Source organism: Colius striatus, chromosome 17 (genome assembly GCF_028858725.1).
Source record: "Colius striatus isolate bColStr4 chromosome 17, bColStr4.1.hap1, whole genome shotgun sequence".
NCBI classification, from domain to species: Eukaryota; Metazoa; Chordata; class Aves; order Coliiformes; family Coliidae; genus Colius; species Colius striatus.
In genome coordinates, this window is record NC_084775.1 from 11,887,814 (window position 1) to 11,900,484 (window position 12,671).

Consider the following 12,671-nt stretch of genomic DNA (forward strand, 5'->3'; position numbering starts at 1 on the left):
TTTGCTACTAAGCAGCACCCTACTTTGACAGGTATGAAATAAACCTGGTGATTAATTTTCAATACTGATGGCAAAAGAAATTAACTGAGCCTGTCATTCATTCATTAACTATTTCAGAATTAAATAATCAAATACAGCTCTTAGATTGCTTTTTGAAAGGATGTAAAAATAAATGAAAGTCTATTCTAGCAACATTATAAGGAAGTGGATGTTGAATCAAGAATAGTGACAACCCCAGTAAATCAGAATGATTCTTATATCTCAGGTCTGCCTTGTTAATTTAACAGGATTGATAAAATTACATTCTGTCCTTCAAAAAATGAATAAGCAAAGCATAAAAACCTGTCAGTTCAAGGGAAGAAACTTTAATTACCAACACCTGCCAAAATAAATATTTTACTTTTGTTTTCACTAGCTTTGAAAGATGGACATAAAATGTTGACACACATTTCCAGTGATAAAAGATGATTTCAAATCTACTGCAACCTCACTGAAAAACCTTGCTGCTAAGATGCAATTACCTCCAGAATTGCAGCAGACATCCCCTCTGAAATCGAGCTGTTCACCACAGCAAAGCATCTCTTCATAGCAGCATGAAGATCACCTTGTGGCATCTCCTGTAGTAAATATACTCCAGGTGCCCTAGAAGTAAAACACAGACAAACAGGACACCTCCTAAGACTGTGCTTTAACAATCCTTCCTAAAACTTAGGGCAATGATGGCCAGAGGTCAGGGCAATTCAGGCACGGTTCTGACATTAACAATTGCTTGCTCATAGGCAAGCCACTTTACCCTGTTTTGGTTAACTTTCCATCTATAAGTGCAGCTATAAACTCAGCACAGTAACAAATTGCTACCTGCCACTTCATTGTCTGTTGCTCTGGAGTTTTAGAGTTGATATCTTAACAGTATGCTCTCTTAACCACAATCAGTCGCATAAGTAAAGAAGCTGAGTTCAATGGATAGAGGTACAACTTTAAGTTTTTTGTAATCAAAAGAGGATGTATGCAGAGATTTAAGAAAAACACACAGTTTAAATATGTAGGGAAATTAAATGTGATCATCAGAATGGTCAACTGCATGAGCTGAAAACTTTTCACATGCTGAAATTTGGGACAATGTGGTTCTGGAACATCTTTTCTGCTTCCTCTTTTATTATAAGCACTCTTCTGTTCTGAATGGTTACATTTCTACCATCCTCATCTTCCTCAGATTAATCAAGGTCAATTGAATTAAGGGTAAAGTAATTAGGTGTTCAGTCTCAGATGAAGTGATCTCTTTTGAAAAGCCAGAATCTCCACTGCTTGATGAGCCCTGCTTCTGCCTCTTTAACCTCAACATGAGATCACTAAGCCAGATGGAAACACAAGTGCATTTGACAGTAAAACTAGCTCTGTCAACTAGACTGTATTAAACATTGCCTTTCTGAGTGTGCAGTAACATCCAGCTTCTGCAGAGGTAGATAACTCTATCAATGGGGTTATAAATACATAATTACAGGAGACTTGTTTCTCATTAATAACCTGACAGAAAACAAAAAACCCCAATGTTGTATTTTTCTCAAAAAATGGTACTACAAAACACATATTTTCTGCAGATTTTATTATCAGACATTATTAGAGATAATATGGTTGTTCTGCTCAATTCAGACAATTCTAACATTTATACTCTTCAATCAGGAAGCATATAAACTAGGGACAGAAAAAAGCTATGCAGAATTATCTTATCCATCTACTCATTTACCCATCAACAGCAAGCATGCAAAATCTTGCAGAAGCCAGGGTGAAAACAAGAATTAAAAGACTGAAAATAATGATAAATATAAATCACACTAAATCAGATGTGATTTCACACAAAACATGACGAGAGATGCTGCTTATTCTATCATTTAAAATGTTTAGAATACCTAGTCTGAGAATGTTACATGACAACTAATCAGAACGTGTTTGTTAGATATACCAAGAGTTGTGCAGGTACCTTAATTTGTTTATGCAAAAGAGCATTTATGCACATGATTTAAAAACCTAATCAACCAACTGCTTTCATTTGGAGCAGACAGAAGGCTTAACATGGACTCCTTACCTTTTAATTTTTTCCTTAACTTCACTTGTATAAAGTGGATCAACCTAGGAAGGAATACACACAGAGGTATAGGGCACTACTTCAGCACTAGAGCATATGTTTGAAATACACAGAAAAGAGAAATTTTAGCACATTTTTTACCAAAATAGCTTTAAAATCATCCTGCAGGTCTGTAACTCAGTGGTTACATTTAGCTCTTCAGATAAACGTTCTCATGAGTGATTGACAGTTAGAATACCCAGCTAGGAGAGTGAGTGCACAGTATAGCAGAGGGAGAATTGACTATTCTACTCTAAACCTCTTAAGTGACTCCTCTAATGCAGTGTAGCTTTGGGCTACTGTCAGAAAGGGAAGTTCCTTTTCTTCTCCCTTGACATCCCTCTGGCTTCAGGTTCTAATTAGAGCTAGATCTATTTAACATGAATGGCTGTTTTCAGATGACTCTGCTAAGGCTAACATGATTCAAATGACCGATCTGATAACTTACTAAGTGAGAAGCAAGCATTGATGTGCCAAGCAATTGTCTGTCCTGTTATGTATGGAATAAGCAATGTGAGGAAAGAAAGGAACTTTTCAGGCTTTAGTTAACACATGAAGCATTCTGCATGTAAATTGAGACAGTCAGATATCATGCACTGATAGAAACATTTGTTTGAAAACTCATAAACTCCACAGTGTCCTATAGTCTAACATGAAGGCATGATAGTTATTCCAAAGCCAAGCTGAGCAATCAGCTTGTTAATTTACAAAGCTTAACTATGTCTGCTATTTTCATTTAACATGATTAAAAGAAAGAAACAGAACTTGGAAATCCTTAACTAGACAGAAAAAGCAAAACTAAACCTTATTTGTGTTAAGGCTTACTGACTGTATCAGATTCATTTATGGTAGCTTGCACAGCATGCAGCAGTTGTAAGTACTGGGAACAACGTGGCTTTTTTTAAGTGCATGTTAGTATTTTGGTTAGTTTGGGGTTTTTTCTCACATGAGATAGAGAACACAAAGCATTTTAAAAAATTCTTTTGGAAAAAAGTCAGATTTTGTAACTATGATTGTGTACTTTGAACACAAGACATGGAAACATGGCTTCAGAAATTGAAAGATCCAAGCAAATCACTCTTATGCTAAGGAAGGAATTTCTACTAAATGCAAGAAATCAAAGGCTTGCAGAACTGCTCAAGAAAGTATTTCTGGTAACAGAAGGGGAAAACTCAAGCGCCCTTTCCTGAAACACTGCCTGACCCTGGTGACAGAGTATCATCCAGATCCACACACTAGGCCAGTATGTCATGCTACAGGTTCCTTGGATATTTCATACTGAACTTCACAATTGCTACTTTTATACAAATATCTTTTCAGCTAAGGTCCTCTCATGAGGAACTATGCTATCTCTCCATTAAGATCAATGGAGTACTTGCAAGTGATTTAATGAGCACTAAGATATGGTCTTTTGCTCTTCTGCCTTTAGAAGGATGAGAAAAACTACAGACTGTGACTCACAAAAATTGTAAGATATTAATTTCTGTCATCTCATCTATGAAAGACAAGAAATTGCCATCTGCCTCATAAACAGAACAATCCTTGAAGTTGTATTCTTCTATTGGTAGATATTCCAGTGAGAATTCAGTTCAAATATTACTTTCAGGGTGGGTGTAGCAATGACTTAGAGAAGTGATCCCCCTGAGCTACATTTAGCAACTTGAGGGGGCACAGTTATCTAACCACAGGCTCAATATAACAGAAATTAGATACAACATAAGCTGCTCAGTAAGTTGAAAATGCACATAAAAGATGTGACTGCTTCCAAAGCCAACTGACTATGGCAGGATGCCTAGGAACTTAGCAGTCTTAGGAAAAGCTACCAAAAAGAAAAGCATCTTATTTCCACCAAAAATGTCTCCATGATCCAGCTCTTCTACAGGTTGAGTGTTGCTACATTTTGTTACCTATCAACACAGTAGGCAAATATGATCATCAGTTATCTATCATCTGTTAAAAAAACCATCCATCCAGAGGAACAGCCTTCAGAGAGCTGCAAATTTAATTACTTCAGCAGAGATCAGAGGAAAGCAGCTTACATTGTACGAATAGTTTCTATCAGAACAGATGAGATAAGATGACATATGGAGAGTAGTGTGGGCACATAGCAAGAAACCACATCTAACAGGACTAGATAGGCTATCAAGGAAGTTCGACTCTGCTGAGAGGCAAAGAAATATCATTACATGTTTGACAGTGCAGAAAGTCACAGATCAAATAATGCACAAAGATGAAGGTATCTGTTAAGCAGTGGGCCCACCATGATCAAAATCTAGGAAATCTTCTATAAACACACTATATTAAAGTGCTGTCATATAAAAACTATCTGAGACAGAAGCAGTGGTCCAGAAACATTTTCATTATAGTGCTGTGACTACTCTGGTCCTCTAGACTTTGTAGGGAAGAGGTCTTAGTACATTCAAAGTTCTCTCCAAATATCACCCAGAGCACTAAAGTGTGAAAAGCAGTATCTGCAAGTATAATCAATATGAAATCAATATGAATAGGAAGAATTTGCTCAATTGCTTGGGTTTGTGAGGTTTTGACAGCATCACTGTGAAAGGAATTAGCTTCATTCACAACAGCAGGCGACCCTACAGTACAATTTTTATCTGATCAGTTGCTCAATAGGCTCAGCGAGACCAAAAGCTTCCCCTACAACTGAAAACACAACTGTTGTGTGCAATGCAACACAACCTGCCTGCAGCAAAGACACCAAAAAGATTGCAAACATACTAAACTCAATCACTCTACATCATCTTTTCCATAATAAATGGTTAAGGAAATTCAGCGTCTTCTTGCTTTGTGTGCAGCTCTACCACTGCAATTTGGGACAATTAACAACTTGTTAAAAATAGTTTTAACTTAGCTAAAACAATTTGGCAGCTCAGTTCTAAATTAGTAAAACTTCAGAGATAAAAGAAAACTATATAACCTTTTAAAGAAATATTAGGGCAGCTCATTTCACCATTTTTGCAAAAAGTTTCATTTTCAGGGAATTTTACTTGAAGAACAAGCAAATAAAGGGTTAGAAGAGCCGTCAGCTTAATGGTAGCTGTAGCTCTTACCTTTTAAAAAATACCCCAGTGAGAAGGGCATTTGTTCAAGATGTAGCTGGCAGTATTGCATATTCCTCAGCAGGCTAAAGAATTTTGTACCTTTATCTCTCACCTGATTTTCCTAATTATTGTATATTTCTGGAACAGGTTACTAGACTTCCTCTAATTACTTAGTTTAGTTCTGTCAACAGCTGTTTCATTTAAGAACTAGCCTAGAATACAAACACTAGATTAACAATCATCCACTCTAAAGAGATGTGCTACATGACCTGATAGTTCCATCCATCTGTGGAGGCAGTTACACAATTAAAACTGTATCAATAGGCATGGAAAGAAGTTGGACAGAGGAAAAATAGCTGTCAATGGAAAACAGTATCATTACAAACAGAGTAACACTCTGTACTGTGCACTAGAATGGTTAAGAACTAGAACTAGAATGGTTAGGCAGAGTACAAAGCAGGCTTCAAGAGGTTACCCAACAACTCAATGCAGGTTTTGTGGCCTTAACTGTTTCAAAGTTTCATTAACTTCTATTCTTAGAATACAGAGTTACTGAAAGTCAGCAATTGTTTCAAGTTGCATTATAGAAACAAACAAAAAGACAACTGGAAGAGGAGACAAATGCTAAAAATGTTCCATTATACAGGACTGAATTTGCAGCATTACTTAGATTGCACCATTTGGGACAATCATGCACAGCAAATGCAGGGAAAAGGTTATTTGCAAACAAACCAGAAAATAGTGTGTGGGCCTTTGTTCTTTATATTCTTAATTAATATAATCTCAGTGTGTGGGATTTTTTAATATTCACAATAAGCATGACCTGCTTCACAGATAATGGCACTGATTTTGTGGTTTGAGATGCAGCATGAATAAGAAAAGTACAGCTAAATAGCAACAGAGCTGAGATTTATTTTCATCCTTTAGCAATATTTTAGTACTATGGGCCAAATATGTTTTTAAATGTTTTAAGAAGGTACAGTCCTTGATCCAGCCTATGCAGTGCTGGAGGGTTATTTCTGGTAGCTCACTGGAAAGACTGGAAAGCTTCTGAAAAAGTGAAGCAAATTTAAAAAGACGACTAAAATGTTTAAAATCCTCACTGGAGGCAGCAAGTACATCTTTGGATTCTAAAGCACAGCTTCATTACACCTGCTCTAGATTTGCCTTCCACACCAGTTCACTTTCAAATCATTTTGTGTATTAGTGTGGAACAAAAATGCAGATGAAATAAAAACGTAATAACAGCTTTTAAAAATAAAATCCTATGTCCCCAAATTTACTAAGAACAAAACTGAATGAGAAAATAGAAAAATACATCTTATTTGCCCATTCGGATTCTATTTATTTTCTTAGAAAACAGACTGCCTGCAAGTTTGCAGGCTCATGTGAAGATGAATCAGAGATGAAACTTATAGAGAAACACAAACACATTACCCAGATGAAACAGTGAAGCTTTTAGTACCCTTTTAGCATCAGCAAGAGCTTGTTTCATATGATACAGCTGCCTACTCATACTTTTTCCACTGGTTAGATTAAGCAGACACAGGCTGCCTTTTCAAGATTTCTGCTGCTATGGATATACATGCAGCACAGCTCACTTCTTGCTCAAAAGTCCTGCAGTTAGTTTTGTTAGCCCATATTCCTTTGACGCACAACATACTAGAAGCAGAAGCAGCAGGACAGTTGCCCTGGTCCCTGTGCAGGGCTGTGGGATCCTGTGGGGATGAACCTCATTTGTCAACAGAATTAGGAGAAGCACTTCAGCAACTCAGAGGCATCTTTCCCCCTCTCCCTCAGTAATTTACTGTGTGGTCACTGCTGTTGAAGATCTGACCCATAGCAAATACTGTGAGAGCAAATATTGAAGTAGGGTATTAGTTTGAGATTTGGGAAATATCCACCTTTCTCTCATGGTTCTGATCATAACCATGCATTTTGTAGTTTTGCTGTTTTTCAGCGCTGTACTTATCAGAAATTATTTACATGCTCATGGATGGTTCCTTTGGAAAGACCACAGTCTCTGCAGGTGAAATCAGATCTCAAAGTGGAAATAACTGGAAACAATGACGGAGACTCAAACACCGAGTTTTAAGAGATCGTTAGAAAGGAAGGGACGGCATAAAATTTATGCAAACTTTTACTCCCTTTTAAGCATTCAGGACAGACTCAGATTTGGCTAAAGTGATGCATACCTCCCTCCTCAGAGAAGTTAGTCATGTTACTTTAAAAATCATGCTTGATTTAAAAAGGATGGGGTGGAGTTGGGAAGGTTCAATAGTTGTACCTTTGTGCATCATAAGACCACGTTTTCAAACCTTCCTCCACAACTAGAAGACTATTTCATAATGGCAGTGATAGTTTTGATTTTCAACTCTTCCAGGACCTGGTGCTTCATGAAAAACAAATCATTGCTGAGAAGCCCTTGATGACATTTTGAGACAGCAACGCCCTTGTGAGTTAGCAGTCACACAGGAGCTGACATTTAACTGAGTGATCTTGTTGTGAAAAGAGAGAATTAGAAGTTGTAACTTTCAAATTCATTAAAGCAGACGTTTATGATTTAGGAGGAAAAAGTGAAATCTCACATTAATATTGTCCAGCATTCACTAAAAGATATACAAGTCATTTGGAAGGAATGATACCAACTCTATGCTTAATCAGACACGTGGACATAGAAGATCAACTCAGTTTCGGATTGTATTTATTTCATTCATCCCCACCTTCCCTCTCAGAGATCACTATCGCAGGCTTTAGTGCACTCAGATTCTATCAGTTTTGTCAACTCAATCTCTGTCCTTGTTGTCTGGTGTCAGACAGAAACCTAACATCATTTTGCACCTGCTGCCAACTGTTAATTGTGTACAAATTGAGACTACCCGAAATGGCATCAAACCCTAAATGTAATGGAACAAAGACACAGTCCTCCACGTGAACATAAGATGTAAGAGCAAGGATAATGAGCATCTGAGATCATTTTCACAGTATTAAAAATCCTCATTAACATTATTGTCTATAAAAGTTCTTCTAGATGACAACTGTTGCCTTTCAAAGTACTTGATGGACTCATTTATAAATTGTTCACATTGAAACAAGCATTTCTAATATTTTATTTGCAAGGGTTTTCATTTTTAGTACTTTCTGATTCTCTACAAAGCGTTATACTAGCCCACAGGTATAGAAACAGAAGCCGCTATCAGAATCCAAATATTTGGATACTTTTAATCCTCAATAGTTGTTTGTGTAGTCAAATGAAACACTAAATGTTTTGTTCTGAGAGACCATAATAGATTAATAGTATTATCAAGTCATATGCTTGAGCTAGACATGACATGACTGTGGTCCTGCTGCAAATGCCCTTTACAAAACTAGCCCAAGCCTTCCAAACAACAACAACAACAAATCAGTATATGTGAAATAAACCTATGGCTATTATAAACTATTTTAGCATTATTGATAACATTTTGCATTAATAAATTCCTAATGAATAAAGTTGGGGTCCCCCAGTGCACATCCTCCTAGAGAAACCCTCTTAGCTGCTTTCCCTCCTGCAAGGCAAAAGAAGAGCTCATGCTGAGTGAGGCCTTTTAGCTGATGGCATAGCTCCAAACTTTGGAAGTCCCAGCACTGGAATTGCTTCCACTTCCACAGTTTACACCTGTTGTGAACAGCCTTTACAACTGCTAGGTTTGTAACTGAAGTCCTGTGACTTAGGTAGAGTTTGGAAAGAATCACTGCAATGTCTCAGATGTGTGTAAATGGAAGTATTCAGGAATAAAGATACAATTCAATAAAGATAAAATACAACAATAACTTACTGCAGGTCCAATTATGCCCAGATAGACGCGGGGATCCTTCCTGTGCCAATCTAAAACAGAATATCTTTTTTTTGTTAATCATTACATTTTAATTTAATTCTTTCTCTGAAATCAATGTAAATAGCTGCATGAATAAAAGAATTAGGCAAATATTCTATTACTACTTAAAAGACTGAATGAGTACCAGATTTCATGCTGAGCCCTCACAGTACTCCTCAGAATTCAAATGATTAGCATATCAGAAAATTAATATTTAGCATTTCTGCTTCATGCAATCTCTCATGATTCAAAGGTTACTTAACTAAGCTCAGATATGAATTTTGAATCATCTCAAGAGAACAATGGCCTATATAATGCAGTGACTCTGGCCACTAAGACAAAATGCTTTGCTTTTTTTTCCTGAGTGAAGCAACACTTGTAAGCAACTGCAGCCACTAACTACAATTCATACACAGTTATATGCACAAAAGAAATCTGCTGCTCTTTCAACACCAGAATAAAACAAAACTGGCTACTTGAATTAATAAACTACATTTGTTACTTGGCATCACAAGGTGGTTAAGGGCTTATAAAAGTAAACTGAATAGTGGAGGCTGAATTTTCACCTTGGAATACCTGATCCTTTTACAGACACAAAGAGAACCTGGCAAAACATTCACCTATGTGACTACAAGAAAACTTCAGCCTAGTTTACAGTGTTGAGCCATAAAATTTGCTAAAAATTTGCCTGTAACTTCAATTACATTAATTAGCACACATGCAAATCAATGTAGCAGCCACAGGACAGCAAGATTAAAACGTTATTTTGAAGTAGGTGAGCTCTTGTCTTCCATTAATATTGTATGTAACAGCAAAACAGTTTTCCCAGCAAGTAAAATCATCAAATATGGCTTTGATTGGAATGCTCTGTTATTGGAAGACTCAGCAAAGACTCAGCAAAGAAATAATGTGTTGAACAGATCAATGGTTACATGAGCACTTCTTTTCTTTAATGTAAATATATGATGAAGTTTTCTGCAACGAATAAAACAGCTTATGTCAAGCCTATAAACATTAAAAGAAATGCACCTGAAAGCAGAGACAAAACAAAGGTATTCAAATTGCAAGTACCTACCTGAAAATACATCTACTAAATATAAAGGGTCTTTGATTCTTCGAAGTCCACATATCAGAAGAAACATATGTAAACTGCCTGTATCTGTAGGAATGTCTGTAACAAATATGCAGATAAATGAATGCAGATAAAATTGATTAATGAATGAGCACGTACAGTGGGGAAAGCAGCAATACGATGGATTCTGAACATTTTTTATTGTTGTTCCTTCTATTTCTTGCTCTCACATCAGCCTTCAAATCAACTCAGTAGAGAACTTAATCATGCACATCATTTCATAGGGCACAGGAGTTTATTTCCAGAGGCAGTGAACGTGTAGGCTTTGGAGAAAAATCCATTGGCCAGTATTCTTGAACATCAGAAGCCAGCTCTGACTGACTAGGCAACTGTACAAAGCAGTGTGTTTCTCAATATTTCTACCCAGAAGAAGAATAAATTTGCATCCATATAACAACTTATCAGCTATTTCAAGGATACTGTGAGGTTTAGTTAATCAACGGCAGTAGGGATTAGAGCTCTTGATCTGACATGTTTTCTTAGAAAAGATCAGGTAAATGTCCTGGTGTTTTCTACCCCTAATATGCCAACATTGCTACAGAATAGTTAACTAGAACTTACATTCACCGAGTATTTATTTTAACCTTATTGCTAAGAAACACAAATGATAAATAATTGGGGAAAAAAATCCAACATGGGAGTTTCTAACAGTGAAAATCTTGCAAATAAACAGCAACAACCCATAAACATAATTTTGTAGGCTGTGTTAGAAAAAGAAGATCTGATGTATGATATTGCAGTTGCCATTGGCTCTATGACAACACCGTTAATTCAGAACATACTTCTGGAGAAGGGTCACTATGTGATGAACTTTGGTAAAATGTGTTTATGATAAAACAGCATAATTCACAAATTGCTGAATGAACACACATAACAATTTAATAAACACTACAGGGGTTGAAATGCTCATATTTGATTTACTGTACTGAACAAATCAGTTTGCTGTCCTTCTGTTTACCTATTTATTGAGCTCATGGCAAGGACAGATGACATGTATTATCTAACACTGGGCAGTTTAACAGGGAGCATCAAACTGTAGCTCTTCAGCAGCAGGCTGTGGGTTATTAACACATGGGTCCCACACCCAGGCTATGTCACACAGCTACCAGGAGGGCTGTGTTGCTGCATGGTCAGAATGACTGTCTATGGGACTTATGATTAACAGAGGAATGGAGAAGGACAGTTGAGGTGGCATGGTGATCTGCTGCTGCTGAACACTGCAGAGGCTCCCTATTCTGAGGTTTCCTCCTCCTCTTTCCTTTCCCTTCCAGTCTCCATCAGCTGCAGGAACAACTCAGTTGCTTATACAGCATCACTCCATTGCTGCAATTTGTAACTTAAGGTCACTCAAACTTGGTACCAGCTTATGCTTGCTCATGGTGTGTAACTTCACTTCAGGGTCTGCTCCAGGCCCTGGAAGAAATATGCCATAAGTATCGCCTCTCATGTCAAGGAAATGGATTAGCATGAGCTCTGCATCAAACCTCTGTTTTGTGGAAGGGGAAGAATCAAAAAAGTGGTGATTCATGACAAACTCAAGTGTGATTGCTTTTAAAATTAAAATCCAGTTCAGGGGCTTGTAAATGCTCCCTGTCATAGGGTTCATTATTGAGTCTGTTTCATTTAACATAAACAGCTGGAGCTGTCAAGAGTAGCTGCACCAGACACCATATTTTACTGGTTATTGGACCAAGAAATAATTTGTAATTTATAATACACAAACATTTGGATTGAACAAGCCATTCTTCTGGTGCAATGGGCCACAAATATTGTTTGTTTTTAAGACATGCAGTGGTCATTTCAATTCATGACATAAGCTCACACAAACATTACTAGAAAGTGTCAGCAAAATTCAGATTGCATTTTAACTATTAACTATTTTGGCTGTTTTGGAACAAACTTAAACTTAGTGTGAAAGCTCAGTCAGACAGTAGTGGGAAAGCAGGCCTTTCTGTTCTCACATAGAGAATATAGCATTATTGCATTCTTGATGTGACAGTACCCTAATCAACCATGCCTGAAATAACTGCATCATTTCATCTCTTAGCATCTTTTTGTTTCTATCTTGTAGCTTTTGGTCTTTTCATTTTACTAGATAAGGGTTTAAACATTGCTCTGACAACAAAAATCCCTAACAGGCTGACTCTATGCAATCCTGACAGCCATTCTGCTCCCTGGATGGAAACCTGAACCTGAAAGAGTAACAGGAAACTGGCCCCACAGAGAATAATTGTACTTTGCAATTTGGATTTTGCCTTTCAGTTCCTGTGACATTGAAAGGTACTTCTCTCAATAATTTCATGAATAACAATCTAATTATTTCACTCCTGGAATTTCCTAAAATAATACTTATTACTGAAAATAGCCTACTTATTTGATCTTTGTTATTTTGAATAGACATTTGCAACCATGAACTCTCACTGCAGACTATCCCCTACACACAACTTTACAAAGACCTGCTCATCTATCATGAAATTTTACACACTTTACTCTGAAATAGC

The 12,671-nt window shown here is 37.0% G+C and overlaps 1 protein-coding gene across 6 annotated transcripts in view; it reads right to left on the reverse strand.

Annotated features, from left to right (window-relative positions):
- GLT1D1 (glycosyltransferase 1 domain containing 1) overlaps positions 1 to 12,671 on the reverse strand; it is a 59,145-nt gene that overhangs the window by 14,574 nt on the left and 31,900 nt on the right. For all 6 annotated transcript variants that reach the window (XM_062010024.1, XM_062010022.1, XM_062010021.1 and 3 more), the window contains 4 exons: positions 10,114 to 10,209; positions 9,000 to 9,049; positions 2,084 to 2,127; positions 522 to 642 (listed from right to left, as the gene is read on the reverse strand). In XM_062010024.1, coding sequence (XP_061866008.1) covers positions 522 to 642; positions 2,084 to 2,127; positions 9,000 to 9,049; positions 10,114 to 10,209 — 311 coding nt within the window. The remainder of the gene's footprint in view (positions 1 to 521; positions 643 to 2,083; positions 2,128 to 8,999; positions 9,050 to 10,113; positions 10,210 to 12,671) is intronic.